Raw genomic sequence first — 15,045 nt, 5'->3', positions numbered from 1 at the left:
TACTAGTAGTGTTGTTAAAGAGAAATTCTGTCACAGTGATAGTGGAGCATTTAGTAAACACAGCCATAGGACTACGCACTTCCTTGTCCTTTCCCTGAAAATAAAGCTGGAAACAGCTCCCCTAGTTTCTAGGATTTGGGACATGCTGGTCACACACAGCTGCTTATGCTTTTGCAGTCCAGCAAGACATCCCAGTTTGAAAGAAAGTTTGTCCCCAATCAAGATGTTTTTAACTGCAAAAAGCTTGTGACCCCATCCCTGCAGTACCATGGTTGATAAGGTGGCAATTCAGCTGAGGTCAGTAAGTGGGGATATACTGGATTGCAAGAAAAAGAGCAATGCTGGACAGAATCAGAGTGCAAGTCATTTGGATAGGCTGCCCTGTTTATATTATCACTTCTTAAAAACATCCTTTTTGCCCTAAAGTACCGAAGGTATAGGGTTTCTGCTTTGCACTTTCCTTATTCTAACACCACTTGCTGCCTTGTTGCTAGCAAAATGGGTTTCCATTGAGCAAAATTTATACGTCTGCTCTTGAAGCAGCAGCAGCTACTTTCAGCAGCCTAAATTGATTCTCTTGAAAACCTACAAGAAAAACAGATACTGAATGAAAGCCAGATTTAATTTGTGTTAGATGGCTTTTTTGTTTGTTTGTTTTTTCTTCCAGAGTAGCCCAGTTAATTACAATGGAAGGGGTATTATTTATCATATTGTTACCATCTGGATCTAACAATTGAAGTATGGTTTATTGCTTCATCTTCTTTCCTACTCTCTGGGAAGAAGAATGCAGAACAGGGAAACATGAGGGGAAAGAGGCCAAGAATTCACTCATTTTTTACTTTGAAATCTTACTTTTCAGCTTTAATTGGGTGTCGGGTTTCATTGCAGAGTTCCTGTTGAACATAGTGGTTATTGTTACTGTAGTCTCTGCATTCGTTATCTCCTGAAAATCACAAACCCAAACAGATGCCTCAACATAGGGCTTGCATTTTTTTTCCCTCCTAAAGTAATTTTGCAAGCCATACTTGAGAGCATTTTTAAGTGAGCTCTTACTCGTGGCTGGTGAAGCCTTTCCTGCTTAGATGTGTTTCATACAGAAAGTTTTTATTTAATCTGGCCTGATTTGTTTATTTGTTTATTAATGACAGGTAAAGTCCTCCACGTGGAGCATATTGAACTTCTGACTGAAGAATACAAGCAGCTAAAGAAGGAGGTGGTTGGGAAAAACCTAGTGAAGGGAGTGTTACATTTCACAGGTCAGTAGTTGTGTGGAAATTGAAGTTCAACCAGATTTGTTGGCTTGCATCACAGGGATCCAGCCCTTCCAGACCAGAGCTTTTATATAACAGTCTGCCTGTAAATTGACTAGACATACAAATATCACCTCTTGATATTTCCTTAAAGTTACAGAAGGGTCTGGAAAACACTACTTTTACTCTCTTTCTACTACCACTTGTGAAGAAAGCAAGCCTGTGCCTTTCAAGGGGGCAGACTCTTCATCTCTCCTGTATTTTGGTATCATCTAGTTCCCTCATTCCAATACCAATGTGAGCTCTGAGGACATGTCCACTTTTCCAATGGAGACTTTTAGCCTTCCACACTAGTGTTTGGCCCTGGCAGTGATGGGAGAGATTTTTATGCATTTCTTCTTCTCTATCGTATATTCACATGTGAATCCACACATACCCTTCGGTTCTCAGCACATCTCTAAGGCTTATTGCATATGTACTTGGTGCAGTATTCTCTGTCATAACACTCCAACAAATCCATTTCAAGGTTGATCGTGTTAGTTGACTTGCTACTCAGTTTGTCCACTGATGGCCTTTCTACACTCTGTTTCTAAACCTGCAATACTGCAGTTTCTTCAGCCTTTCCTGTGCAGCACGCATCATTATTTTCCATTTCTCAAGTCTTCCTGTTGCTATTGCACCAGGCAGTGTCCTCGATGAAACAAAAGCAGGATTCCCAGCTTTCAGTGGAATTGCCCGACTGACTTGGCTGATTGACCTCTTCGGAGACCTCACTGTTACCTCTGCCTCCAGAGAAGAACAGAAGGATAAGAATTATTCTAGAATGACTGTTCATTTTCAGACTGCAGACAAGAAGTGAGTAATGCTTATGGTAGCAGATGAGCCAGCCTGTTTGGGTATCATTTGTAGGAGGTCTACATCCTTTCTCTTGTGGAAACAGAATATGTTAATACTGGTTTTAGAGTGCTGCCAGAAAAAGAGACCTGAGACTATTTCCTGTAGCAATCATGGTAAAGAAGAGCCACAACCAGGCACTGTCTGTGGAAGACCACAAGAATATTTTAAATGTTCTTTCCTGCTGTCTGAATGTGGGAATGGGTTCACAATGCAGTTATGCATTTCCTTTGCCTTAGATTGAAAAGCCTTTTTCTTGCATCCAGAAAAGGCTTTCAGAGGCAGGATATTTTTTGTTTAACAATACACATTCTAGATGTATGTTGAACACTAACCCTTGTTTAAAGGTTGGAAATATGCAACTATTTGAAAATCCACTGGAGTAGTCATAATACGTAGCATGTAGCACTATAATGTTGTAGCGATGTGCAACTAGCTGAAGGTTAAGAGAAAATAACACATTTTAAGCACTGTATTTTGTCACTATAGAGAGGTCAGCTCTTGATTAATGTCTAACTTGGAGTACTGACATTGATTTTTCCTGAATAGGTCATCAGTCTGTTCCATATCTTGTTTTGGGTTGTTTCTTTTTCATTTAAGTTTCACCAGTCTGTCAGACTGTGAGAGTCAGAATCTAGCAGCAAAGATTATTTAGATTGTCTAGCCATTGCTGTATGACTTCCTTGCAGAAAACTCTTCTAATACTACAATTTATAATACTCCATTTTATTATGTTAACAATAACCTTTCAGGTTACTTTTTAGTGACCTTGCTATAAAATATATTTTTAAATATCTTATGGGCTATGCATTCTGAGAATGAAGTGCCCAACTCAGTGCACAGGATGGTGTTGAATTTTGCTGGAAACTCTTCATTTTTATTATTGCAAACCATCTGCATGGAGGTAATCTCCTTTTCAAGGAAGCTGAAAAAGGCTGAAGCATGCTAGAGCTGCAACATAAGAATTGTCTGACTTTAAAAGATGTAGAGAAGTTACCAATCTCTGTATGTTTCCTAGCAGGTAGGAATGGTGGTAGAACAGCTCGTTCCTTTCTTTTCATTCACATTTTCCTGTTTTTCCATAAAGTGTGTTCTGCCCTTACAGGCAAATAAGACTAGGGAGAACCAGGGGAAAGATGATGACATAGGAAAATATCCTGACCAACCTCTGTTTATAATGAATTACTTTTTTTTGTTGTTGCACATATGTAGAACCAAAACTTAAAAACACAGCAAATACCATCAAACAGACAATAGCAACAAAACAAATATGAATGCTGACTGCTAGAAGAATTTTGAGTAAGTTTTTTGTTAAAAAAAATAATGACCTGTAAAACTATATATCTGGGCAGAGAAAAATCAAGGCTCACTTGGACCATTAGTTTCACTGCAGGTTTTGTTGAAGCTGAGCTCCTACAAAGCCTGTTTCAGTTTATGATGGGATAAGCATCTTGTCTTAGTGATCTTTCTTCCTCTCTAAATAAAAGAAATAATTTCTCTAGTTACGAGAGAACAGAACACCATACACCGTCCATGTTTACCCTCTTAGTAATTTGAAAGTAATGAGAGTGTCTGCAAAACTCAGTGTAGAGTGAGATTTTGAGCTAGTTCCAGCAGGTGGAACTAGTGGATGGTTTAAGAATTTCTCTGGCTGGCCTGTCTGTAAGTAGTCCTTAGCTGCCATGTGTGATATGTATTAGGTACAGAGCTGTTCCTGGATTATTTTTCTTGCAACACAGCTGAAAAATACCTGCTTTTCTTAGCTCGTGGCTAACTCTGCATGTGGGTCAGTCAGTAAGTAAGTATTTTGTTGCCATGAGTGTTTTCATTATGCCTGTGACAGTCGTTTTGTGCTTCAGAATAACTTAACACTGGCTGGAAAATTACTTAGCATTCCAGTATGCCTGTTGGTCTCTGCACCGTATTTCCTGCTGACCTTCCCCCATTGACGTCAGTAAATGTGTGACAGTAGGGAATTTGGCCCACTCTCCAAGTGAAGTTACGACCCGTTAGCAATGGTGATGTTCTTACAGCTCTCACATGCTCAAGTTCTATCTCACTAAGGGATGGGAAAGTTCTGCACACTCTTCTTTGAAAGACATATATGCACTTACTTTGAGAAATCAGGTTAATTCAGCCCACTTTCTGCCTTAGAGAATGCAGCAGGTGCAGAGCACAGCAGCCTGTGTTGTTCTTGCTTGAGTAGAGATTTGTGCAAAGGCTATGGTATGTCCATTCTGCTTAGCCTGCACTGGCTGCTAATCTGTCTCAGGCGAATTTTGGAGATGTGCATTAATGTCCCAAGCTCAGCTATCTGAGAGATTACCTCTTCCTGTTTTGTGTTTCCAAGGCAGTTGAGCTGACAGCCTTTATGTGACAAAATGTTGAGCAATCCAGGAAAAGACAAACCTCAACTGACAGTACAGCTGGTTTGGGACTAGAGTTCCTGTCCTAGTATTATAGAGCCTGGATTATGTTAATGTCAAAAAATGGACTTTTTGTACAAGCTGGACAGATAATGGTTTGTGCAACATATGTTCTGATGTTAATAAGGTTGCCCTTGTTGATTGCTTAGTAAATAAATACTACTGGTGTTTTCAACACATGAAACAGGATATTTAAAAGAAACAGAAGACATTTTCGGAAAACATATTCTGACAATAACTGCTCGAAATTGTTTGTATAGAGAATGAAGCTTATGAAGTCTAAAAAATAACTAAATATCCAGAAAACATGTAAAGCGTGCTTTTCTGTGTCAATTGTTGCATTAAATGTTGAGTAGACCCAGAATGCTTTTAGTAATGAAACCAGGTTAATTATTTTGCAGGTACAAAGAGCATTTTCTTCATTTTGGTTTTTCAGCTAGCACAGTCCAAGCAACATGGTTACATATCATCTGAGACAACAGACAGTCAGAAAAGATGAAGTATCTTCTAATCTGAATAAAATGTAGTTGTGAGAGCTGTGATGGTGTAAAATCTGGAAAGATAAAACGACTCTATAAATCAGTTTGGCTTTTTTTTTTTTTCAGCCCTATTAAAAAATAATTTTCTGATGTGAAATGCAAACCTGGTACTTAAGCAACATAACTGCTTAAACAGTATGCAGAGTTGCAGCATATGTGCCTTTGTAGTGATAAAAAAGGACAAATTTTAATGTAGAAGTTGTTAGCTAAAAATTAACATGTTTTAGTTAGCAATCAAGTGAAACATCTCTCTCTTTAGGAAAATAACCAAAAACCCAACCACAAAAGAGGATAAATCTATCAGTAAAACTAACATAACTAACATTTCCTGCTCACTGATCTAAATCAGCCATTTCTGTCTTTTTTTAAATTTGCCTGACTTATGCAATTGTGCTTCCAGATGGCATAAATTTGAATGTGACCGTTAATCTGCATCTGCTATAGATCACCCCAGTGATGTGACCCCATACTAATATTGCCTGTTTTGGATCATCTCATGTACTCCCCAGTGTTATGTGGTAGAGGCCTTTGGCTGTATCTACCTAATAGTTTCTTCACACCAGTCTACCTGAGATAAAGCAGCTTCAGACAACAGTGATCTAAACCTTTCGTGGTTATTTGCTGTCATAATTAAAAAAAACAGTTCTATTAGGTCAGAGAAAACCAGCCACCTCAGCGGCCTGCCTCTGACTGTGGTCAGCAGGAGATGTCTCAGGGAAAGGGAATGAGAACATAAAAACCACAGACTGATGCAGCCCTCAGGCCCCCTTGTGGCCTGCAGCCTTAGGACTTCCTGAACAACAAGAGATTCGCATTTATTAGTCCTGTGGGGATTTTCCTGTATGCATTTTTTTGCTGACTGTGTTTTGGATCCTTTTTTTTCTCTTTCCCTACAGTAGTTTAAATCTGTTTGATTCATTTCTTCTGGCATGTTTAATTTCTAGGGTGTGTGTGGAAATATTGGTGAGCAAAAAGTAATTGTTACAATGATATGAATGTAGAAATTATCTCCTAAAGTATGGAAGATGAGAGGTGCAGAACCATTAAGCTAAGTGTTTTGCAGAATGTTTTCAGGGTAGACTGACAAGGACTTCCTGATCTAATGGTATTTAAGATTTAATGAGTAGTGCTTGAGGACAGAATTAATTCCTCCACCCATGGATGCTCTCATAATTTGTGAGCGGCAGACTGAAGTAGGCCATAAAGGACTGTGGAAGAGCCATGAAAAACCATGTGAGAAAAACAGTGTGCACCTTCTAATCAGAGGCAGTAATGAGTACTGATGAATGAGCTGCAGAAAGTAACAGTATGATTTATGTAGATGAAAAAAGAACTGGAAAAGAGGATTGTAAGTAGCTCATGTTGATGACCATTCCTCAAACCTTCTGCAAGTGTTTGCCATGTAAGGCCAAGGAATCTGATAAACCTCTGCAGCAACACAGTACTTCCATGCTTTCTCTGTCATCAACTGAGCTGGAAGTTGGGAAGGTAAGTATGAGGACCTGTGAAGTAACGCTGTTGATAGCCAGCACACCACTGCTTGCCTAGGAACCTGTGACTATCATGACTTAAGAGAACCGTCTAAGAGTCTACATAGTTGAAGCAGGCCAAATTGACATATTCTGGCATAGTATCGAGGACTGACTGAGTGCTATCATTGTATTTGAAAAGTCCGAAAAATGTTCAAAGAAAGTACAGATGTATCTACATGAGACACCTTGCTGTCTGGTGCTGTCCAGATAATTCTAAAGGGTGCAGTTCTCTGGGCAATCACTTGTCCCGGACAACTGGAGAACTTCCCTTAAGGTGCTTGCACGTGGGTCATGATTATGTATCTTACTGACAGTTTATTCTTGCTAGGGGAATGACTATATATTGAGGGCCTAGCAAGTTTAGCTGTGATTAAATCACTCACAAAGTATTTGCACTTTTCATCCAAATTGAATGAATAGATTAAACTTCTCTATACCTCTCAAGATGGCTAAACATGTTCATTGTGCACAGAGAAAATGAAGCTGGAGAGAATTTAGGTAGTGTGCTGAAAGCAGTGGCAGAGTTAAGGCTATAACATAGTGTTCAGCTCTGTAACTGGCCAAAAGGCTTGTTAATCAAAACATCTTAAACTAACATGCAGTGACTGAAATTTAAAAAAGGTACATTTACTAGGGTATTTTCTGTAAATACTGCAAAACATGATTAAAGCAGAACTGTTGATTCAATTTCTTCATAAATAATCTCTTGTTCCACTGTTTCTCCATAATAGGCCTCTGACTTGGATTGAAGAAAGAGGACCAGGGATGAGACGTGAAAAGAAAATCAATTTCTGTTTCACCAGTGGTTGCATGGAGAACCTCCCTCAAGCCCCAAGGTCTGCTGTGGGCCTTTTCATGCAGGATCAGAACCTCTTTGCCAAAAAACTGCTGGGACAGGTATCCAAAGAGGAGCTGGCTGCTGAGAAATGGCGAATTTTGCGGTGTCTTGACCTTGCTGGGATGATTCAACAGCAGTGTGAACAGCCAGAGAAAATCTGTTCTTGAGGGTGCTCTTCCAAGAGGCAGACTGGGAAGCTGTAGGTCTAGAGCTCAGTGTTGCCATCAGGCATTTGCTGTTTCGGCTTTATTACAATCTCTTTGACTGAATGTGACTCCTAGGCTCTCTGTGTGACATGGAGAACCTGGGGTATGCCCCATGCCTTCTGATGTTTGCTGGAACAAAGCAGCGTTACTCTGCTCTGATGCGTTGCTGTCCTTTCAGGCAGACAGGAACCTAGCAGCAACAAGGTTTCTTGTGGTTGCTTCCAAGCAGTTCAGTTGGTAATGTTCCTGAGATCAGATCATGGAGGACTGGAAATACATAACATGATTTTCTTTCTTGAGTATTCTTTCTCTTCTATTTAGATATATCTGAAAATGAGACCTATAGGATTATCTAGAACAAATTTCTAAATGAGTTTTCAACCTTTCTGCTTGATCTGCAAAAGCTGTACCACCTCAGTCCCAACTTTTTTCTTCTGGGTACTCTGAACTGCTTTATGTGTTTGCTCTTATTAGAAATTGTGCCTGTTTTGTTTTGTGTTTCACACTGGAAATCATCTACCTTCAAATAGAATCTATAATGGTATCAAACCAGAATAGAAATGTTTTGTTTCTGACAGGTGACATGTTAAGTTAATTCTACTTGTCTGGTGTCCTGTGCCAACACAGAAGTGTTTTTCCTGCAGAGATTGAAACAATATATTGAATTAATACATCACCTGATTACTTTCCTTTTTCTTTTTTTTTTTCTTTTTTTCTGTCTCTCTCTTTTGTGTGTGTGTTTGTATTGGGGGTACTGTGTTACTGTCCTTCATTTGTGTTCTGTATTCTGATTCAGCATGTGAACGATTCTCACCTAAAAATAATGTATGTCCTGATATTAAGAAAAAAGTAACTAGTGTTCTCCTGGAAACTGTAAAATTCATTAGAAATAGTGATAAAATTAGAATAGAACTGTAGAAAATTGAGCAATTTGCAAATATAGCCATGCAATTACCAATTATCACACCTATGGGGATGGGTGTTTAGCATTTTACAGTAGTCCCAGGGTTACATATGAAGACATTATCACTTCCCTAAAAAATCATTTTATTTGAGAAGCCTGAATGGTGTTCAAAACTATTAGCAATTTCTCTGTTTGCCTTTTATTTTCTAATTACAGCATTTGCTACAAGCACACTTCAGTCTGCACAGTTAGTTGTTCTTTAAAATGCAGAACCATCATCTCTTTACTATTTTATCACTTGGGCAATTTTTAATAGGACTTTATGTGTTATGAATGTTTATATAACTACTACCACACAATACTGATGGAAAAAGATTTTCCATTAAGTCAATCATGTTTATTCTGAAGTTAGTCACAGTTCAGTTAGAGTTTGAGTCAGAAAAAGAAGGAAAGGCTGCATTTTTTCTTTCTTCAAATAATTCAGATTTTAGGAACAACTAGGGCTTGATATGTAAATGAATTCTCCAAACAAAATATGTTTAAATCTATTATATCTGTTAAAATAAGTGAAAAGCATTTCAAGTGTTTGAAATCCATGTGTGTCACCAGCAGATCTGTGAAGGCAGATCATGTGCTTGTCCACCCCAACAGATCCCTTACTGAGAGTTCTCAGTGACTTATTTGTGACTGTAATGGACTTTGCTTGGGTGGACCTGATGCTGAATGAGTGGAAAGGATTTTATCCCAACTGGATTCATGGCAAAACACAAGAAGTCCATCCTGGATCAAAATGAAATTAAAATCTGCTGTGTATGTGTATCCACTACATATGACAGAACACGCAATTTCCTGTTTACTGTCAAACTCCACATCTGTAAGTCTGGGGTGAATACCACTTAGTAACTGACAGTGGGTAGTCAGTGAGGGACAGCAAAGGGAGGGGAGATTTCATGCTCAGGTGTCAAACTCACCAAGAAAAAACTGGAGTTCTTAATAATTCCTTTTTGTTCTGTTGTCCTTCGTTAGGAATTCCCATTGTCTGGGCTGAAAATGTCTCTGTCCAAAAGGGTTCTATTCCCCTTTTCACTCCTTATGCCCTGTGAAGTCCTGCCAGCAACTGCATGCTGTGATCCTTTTCTAAAGCCCACAGCTGTCTCCTCCTGTTTCAGAGTTTTGAATACAGGTGTCCTGGGGTCAGAGACCTTATCTCAGTTTGTGATCCCTCCCACAAAATTCCTGCTCCTCTGCTCCTAGTCTGCCCCCTGCCCACGAATTCATGAAAGTTTAAATCTCAGCTGGGCACTTCCAGTTTTCTATACAAAAGCTGATTATTTTGAGTACCCTTTTTGAATATGATAAATATAATCTAAAACAGGTGTTGAAAGAGGTTTCTTTGTGGTTTAATGTAGCTTAGTAATAGCAGAAATACTTTCAGAAGAATTTCTCGGATAGAATTTGGCACAGTCTGAACCAAGCTAGTTTATAGGAGTATGAAAAAGCTAAGTATGAGGTATAGCATGGGCAGGTTGGCATATGTTCTTTTTATCTGGTTTGCTGCTACTTCTGCTGGAACTGTCCCTGCTCCTGTGGCACAGCTGAGGAAGTCCACTGACGTATGCTTTGTTAATTCTGCTTAATGCTATGGAGTTGATGCAGAAAGCGCTATATTGTAAAATGTTCCTGCGTGAAGGAGGAGGCCTCCTCAAGGCTGGAGCTTTGTCTCTTGCCATGGAGCCACTATATCCATTCAACTGAACAGCTCAGCTGAAATGTACAGGAGTTGGTTTGTTCCAAACTCATTTTCAGAGAGAGATAAAGGAAATGGAAAATTTCCATGGAGCAAAGAAACAAGGATGTGAGATCTCTGCAGGAAGCTCTCAGTCAAGATGTTAGGTCCCTTCAGGCTGGCAGCACAGTCTTTAGCCTCACAATGTACTGGTGAGTGGCCCACAGTTGCAGCCTAGAGAGACAACTGACTTCATGTTTCCAGCAGGCAAGAGATCTGCACACTGTGGTATGTAGTATGCTATGGAAAATGAATAAAATTTGACAACAGAAAGCTAAGTGGATTCAGAAAAATAACTTAAGATTTTTGACAAAGGAAGCAATTTCTTTGGCTAGCATTAAGCACTGGAAGCTGTTATCTGTAGAGACTGGATTAAATGAAATTACAGGTGTCTGTTGACAAACCTGTATTTTCACTCATGGAAGTTACTCAGCACAGGTATGATCAGAGCAAAATTCAGCCCTAAATCAGAAGACAGGAGGTGTCTGTGCACTACACCGTGGTTTTGTACAAAATACCTGAGTCAGCTCTGAATGGCCTCCCTCAGGTACTAGACAGGGCTGGTTTGGGTAATTTCACCTGAATAAATGTGTCCTGCTCCTCAGTGATGTTTGCCCATGTGGACATACAGGTCAAACTGAAGGGCTTGGTCAGCTTCTGGTTTTCCACCTAAAACTGCCTGCATCAAAAGTATTTTCTCACTGTTCACACTTAATGGTGGAGCACCAATAAGAACTGTAGCTTCTGCTTTCCTGCTGACCCATGCTGATTAAAACCAACACTTCTGAACAGAGGCATAAGGCTCATGAGGTTTGGGGCTGCCACGTAGCAGTGCTTGTGAAGCTGTGGGAATGCTGCCTGTGTCACAGCTGGCACAGCTCTTCACTTAGTGCTTCTTGTCCATGTCCTAACAATGCATACACCTGACTGGGACCCAACTGTGTGCAGGTAAATGAGAAAAGAAACTTCAAAACCATAACTGCAGTCCAAAATATTGTAATTAGGAACTTCAAATAATAGCCTCTGAACATACCTGCTAGCTCTTATAACTAGTATATATAGCCTGATGTAGAGAATGTGTTTAGTCCTGGTTACTGCTTCAAAACTTCTTTGGAAATTGATACTCAGAGCATTACAGGTGGCATTCAGTATGAACTGACTTTCTGATTTTGTTGCTGCTGCTATTTTTGCAAGCTGCCTACTAATGCTGCTGTTTGCCATACCTAGTGTGAATTGTCATCCTATTGACTCACCAGAGAGTCACCGCTTTTCCCTGGTACAGGTTCCCATATAAAGAGAACAGCAACTGGTCTGTAAAGCAGCTATATTACCTCCATATAATGAACAACTAGTACAGTAAATTGGGGCTTTATGATGCTTTATATATGGGTGTTATCCATGCAAGAGATAAATAAAAATAATTCTTAAATGTTGTGTTAAATACCAACAGATAATCAAGAAAAAATTACAACAGATCATGCAGAAGTAATGTCCTTCATGGATAATGTATCACTTGGGATATCTGAAAGCCAGTTCAATGTTTGTATTTTAAGGACTGTGGACAAAAATAGTCATGAGATAAATCAGAGCTTAATTAAAAAAAAACAACAAACCAACACAAAAAAACCCACAAAAAACTCAGAAGAACACAACAAACTAAAAAAAAAATCTAGCTAAAATTGCATGTGAAATTTGAATTCAGTGTCTCTATTTACTAAATTAAAGTACTGTGATGAAAATGATAAATAAAGCAGTGCACTTTTGCGACCTAAATTTAGTATGAAGTTGCTGAAACTGCGGGAAGCTTTTTGCAGAATGGCTGGAACCAGATCTTTCCTAACTGATGAAAAACTTTTCATAGCCCTGATTTCTCATAGAATGGTTTGTTCATGTTACTGTGTTTATTCCAGTGTAGTTCCCTCCAAAGAATAATTAAATGAATGCCTGGAAGTTTAAAAACTACTTTCTTAACAAGGAAACAATTTTAAATACAGCACATTTTAAGGATAAATATGCTATTTTTTCTTCTCTATTCAGCATATTGAACATAATTCTGCATTACTGCCCTGTGGAAACAGCTGAAGGATGAACAAGTTTCAAAATTACCCTAGAAAACCAAGGGTAAGAATTATAGAAAGAAGGACAACAGTAACCTGGAATTTGGAGGATTTTATTGTCCCTAATAGAAAGAAGAATGCACCTCAGGTGTCTCAGGCCACAATACCTTAGACATCAGAGGTAAAAGACCTGACTCTAGCCCAATTTATGGCGTGACAAGGGATGTCAGTCCCCCCAGGGCCTCCAGATGGGACCGGAGGCCCTATGTAGAATTAACAATATTTTGGTCCAGGAAAAATATTCAGAAGGTTATGGCCCTAGTTGATACAGGGGCAGAAGCATCCATAATTTACAGTGATCCAGCTAAATTTAAGGGTAACAGAGTGATGATTGGAGGTTTTGGGGGACAGACCATTCCAGTCACCCAAACCTGGTTGAAACTGGGGGTTGGGTGTCTCCCACCTTGGGAATATAAGGTGTCTATTGCCCCAGTCCTAGAATATATTCTGGGCATAGATATCCTATGGGGTCTGGCTCTCCAGATGACTGTGGGAGAGTTCAGACTCTGACAAAGATGTATTAGTATCTGGGCGGTACAGGCAATATTGAGAGGCCATGCAAAACGTGAGCCTATTTGTCTTCCAAAACTACGCTGGATTACTAATGTGAAGCAATATAGGCTCCCGGGTGGGCAAAAGGAAATACTGAGAACAGTGTAGGAACTGGAAAAAGTAGGTATTATAAGGTCTGCACATAGCCCGTATAATTCCCCTATATGGCCAGTGCAGAAGTCGGATGGAACATGGAGTACGACAGTGGATTATAGAGAACTGAACAAGGTTACACCACCTATTCATGCGGCCATACCCAATATTGCCTCTCTAATGGATACATTGAGTAATCAAAACACACCATTGCGTCCTAGACTTGGCAAATGCATTCTTTAGTATTCTGATTGCTGAGGAATCTCAAGATCAGTTTGCATTTACATGGGAAGGCAGACAATAGACCTTTCAGGTCCTGCCACAAGGGTACGTGCATTCACCCACATACTGTCATAATTTAGTGGCACGTGACCTGGCTAAATGGGAAAAACCGGATAATGTCAATTTATATCATTTTATTGATGATCTCCTGTTAATATCCAACTCAGATGCAGTGGGACAAGAAGCAGATTTGTTAACCACCTATCTGCAGAAAAGAGGATGGGACTCATTTCACTGGTGCAACAATATAGTGTTGGGCAGAACAATGCTGAATGGTGATTCCACTTGCCATATAATCCAACGGGGGCAGGCTTCATTGAATGTTATAATGGTATTCTCAAGGCTGTCCTGAGGACAGACTCCCAGTCCCTGCAGGGGTGGACAAAGAAACTCTACTTGAAATTCTGTGGGACCTGAACGAAAGACCTCGAGATGGCAGGCCTAGTGCCCTGAAAATACTACAAACAGTATGGGCCTATCTACTTAGGATCCAAATTACAGGCACTGATAATCACATAAGACCTCATATTGGTAATGAAAATAATCTGCTCCCTGCCCCTGAGAATTTAGAACCAGGAACCCATAGGATAAGGTGGCCTTGGAAGGTGCAGGAAGGACCTAAGTGGTGTGTGGCCTACTTGCACCTTGGGTGAGATTGTTGGAGGTGGGAGGCTCAGTAGTTCCCTTGGTGATAGGTACATGGCCTACGGACACTGTGGTCAATACTCTGATCTTTATTGCCAGAGGGACACCCATTATGTCCCTTTGGCAGATCAAGAAGGCTCCTTTGGTGCCAGATATAGTTATGCAACCACAGATATCTGGCCAAAGGGTATGGTATCGGCTACCGGGGCATAATCCGGTACAAGCTGAAGTATTGACCCAAGATAAGAATACAGCCTGTATCTTGCCCTTTGATGGGCCTTCCCCTCCTAGTGCCTTTGAAACATCTGTATTACTCCCCCTAAGTCTTTGAGCTTCTAGGACCACTGGAAGATGATTCACATGGGACTGAAAACACAGATAGACTCACACCTCATGATTACTTGCCTCCTGTAACACCAATCAAGCACTGTCCCACAGAATATCGTGAACTTCCATCAGTCATCATTCAAATTATGTCAACATAGATTGCAACGGGAAATTGTATAAGCATTGCGTTGGATCTCTGTAATAAGGAAAAGCTCACCTAATCATTGGTTCATGCTGTGAAGGGGTGGAGTGTAAGGGAAATGGTTGATCACAGCCTAAACCTCTGATTGACCACCTGAGGCAAGCAATGAGTCAGCTGTGGGAGCACAGGTGAAGGTAATTCAGCTGTGCTCCTGGAAGGGGTGGAGCTTGACTCCACCTCTTCTAGATTTCATTTAAGGGCTGACTACCACTAAGGCAGTGACTCTTTTTGGAGATTGTTCCTTTGTGGAATTCTGGTGGTAAGCCTCAACATTTTCCATCTTGACTGAAGGCCTCAGAGTTGGTGAGTTTTCAAATAGATACTGTCTGGCTTAGATACTTATCTATTTAAAACTATTCTTGCCTTATTCCAACTGTACATCTGACTGCACAGATCATATCAGAGTTCGTTCAAATGACAAACCACAAGCTGAAGATAAAATGTATGCTAGT

General features: G+C 39.9%; 1 protein-coding gene across 8 annotated transcripts in view; it reads left to right on the top strand.

Annotated features, from left to right (window-relative positions):
• Positions 1–15,045, top strand: part of BLVRA (biliverdin reductase A) — a 36,400-nt gene that overhangs the window by 16,633 nt on the left and 4,722 nt on the right. For all 8 annotated transcript variants that reach the window (XM_015854910.2, XM_015854904.2, XM_015854911.2 and 5 more), the window contains 3 exons: positions 1,149–1,256; positions 1,934–2,105; positions 7,373–14,896. In XM_015854910.2, coding sequence (XP_015710396.1) covers positions 1,149–1,256; positions 1,934–2,105; positions 7,373–7,646 — 554 coding nt within the window. In that variant the 3' untranslated portion in view covers positions 7,647–14,896. The remainder of the gene's footprint in view (positions 1–1,148; positions 1,257–1,933; positions 2,106–7,372; positions 14,897–15,045) is intronic.

The sequence above is a fragment of the Coturnix japonica genome, chromosome 2, assembly GCF_001577835.2.
Source record: "Coturnix japonica isolate 7356 chromosome 2, Coturnix japonica 2.1, whole genome shotgun sequence".
NCBI lineage: Eukaryota > Metazoa > Chordata > Aves > Galliformes > Phasianidae > Coturnix > Coturnix japonica.
Note: the sequence above shows the minus strand (reverse complement) of the source record. Positions and strands in the feature narration are given on the sequence as shown.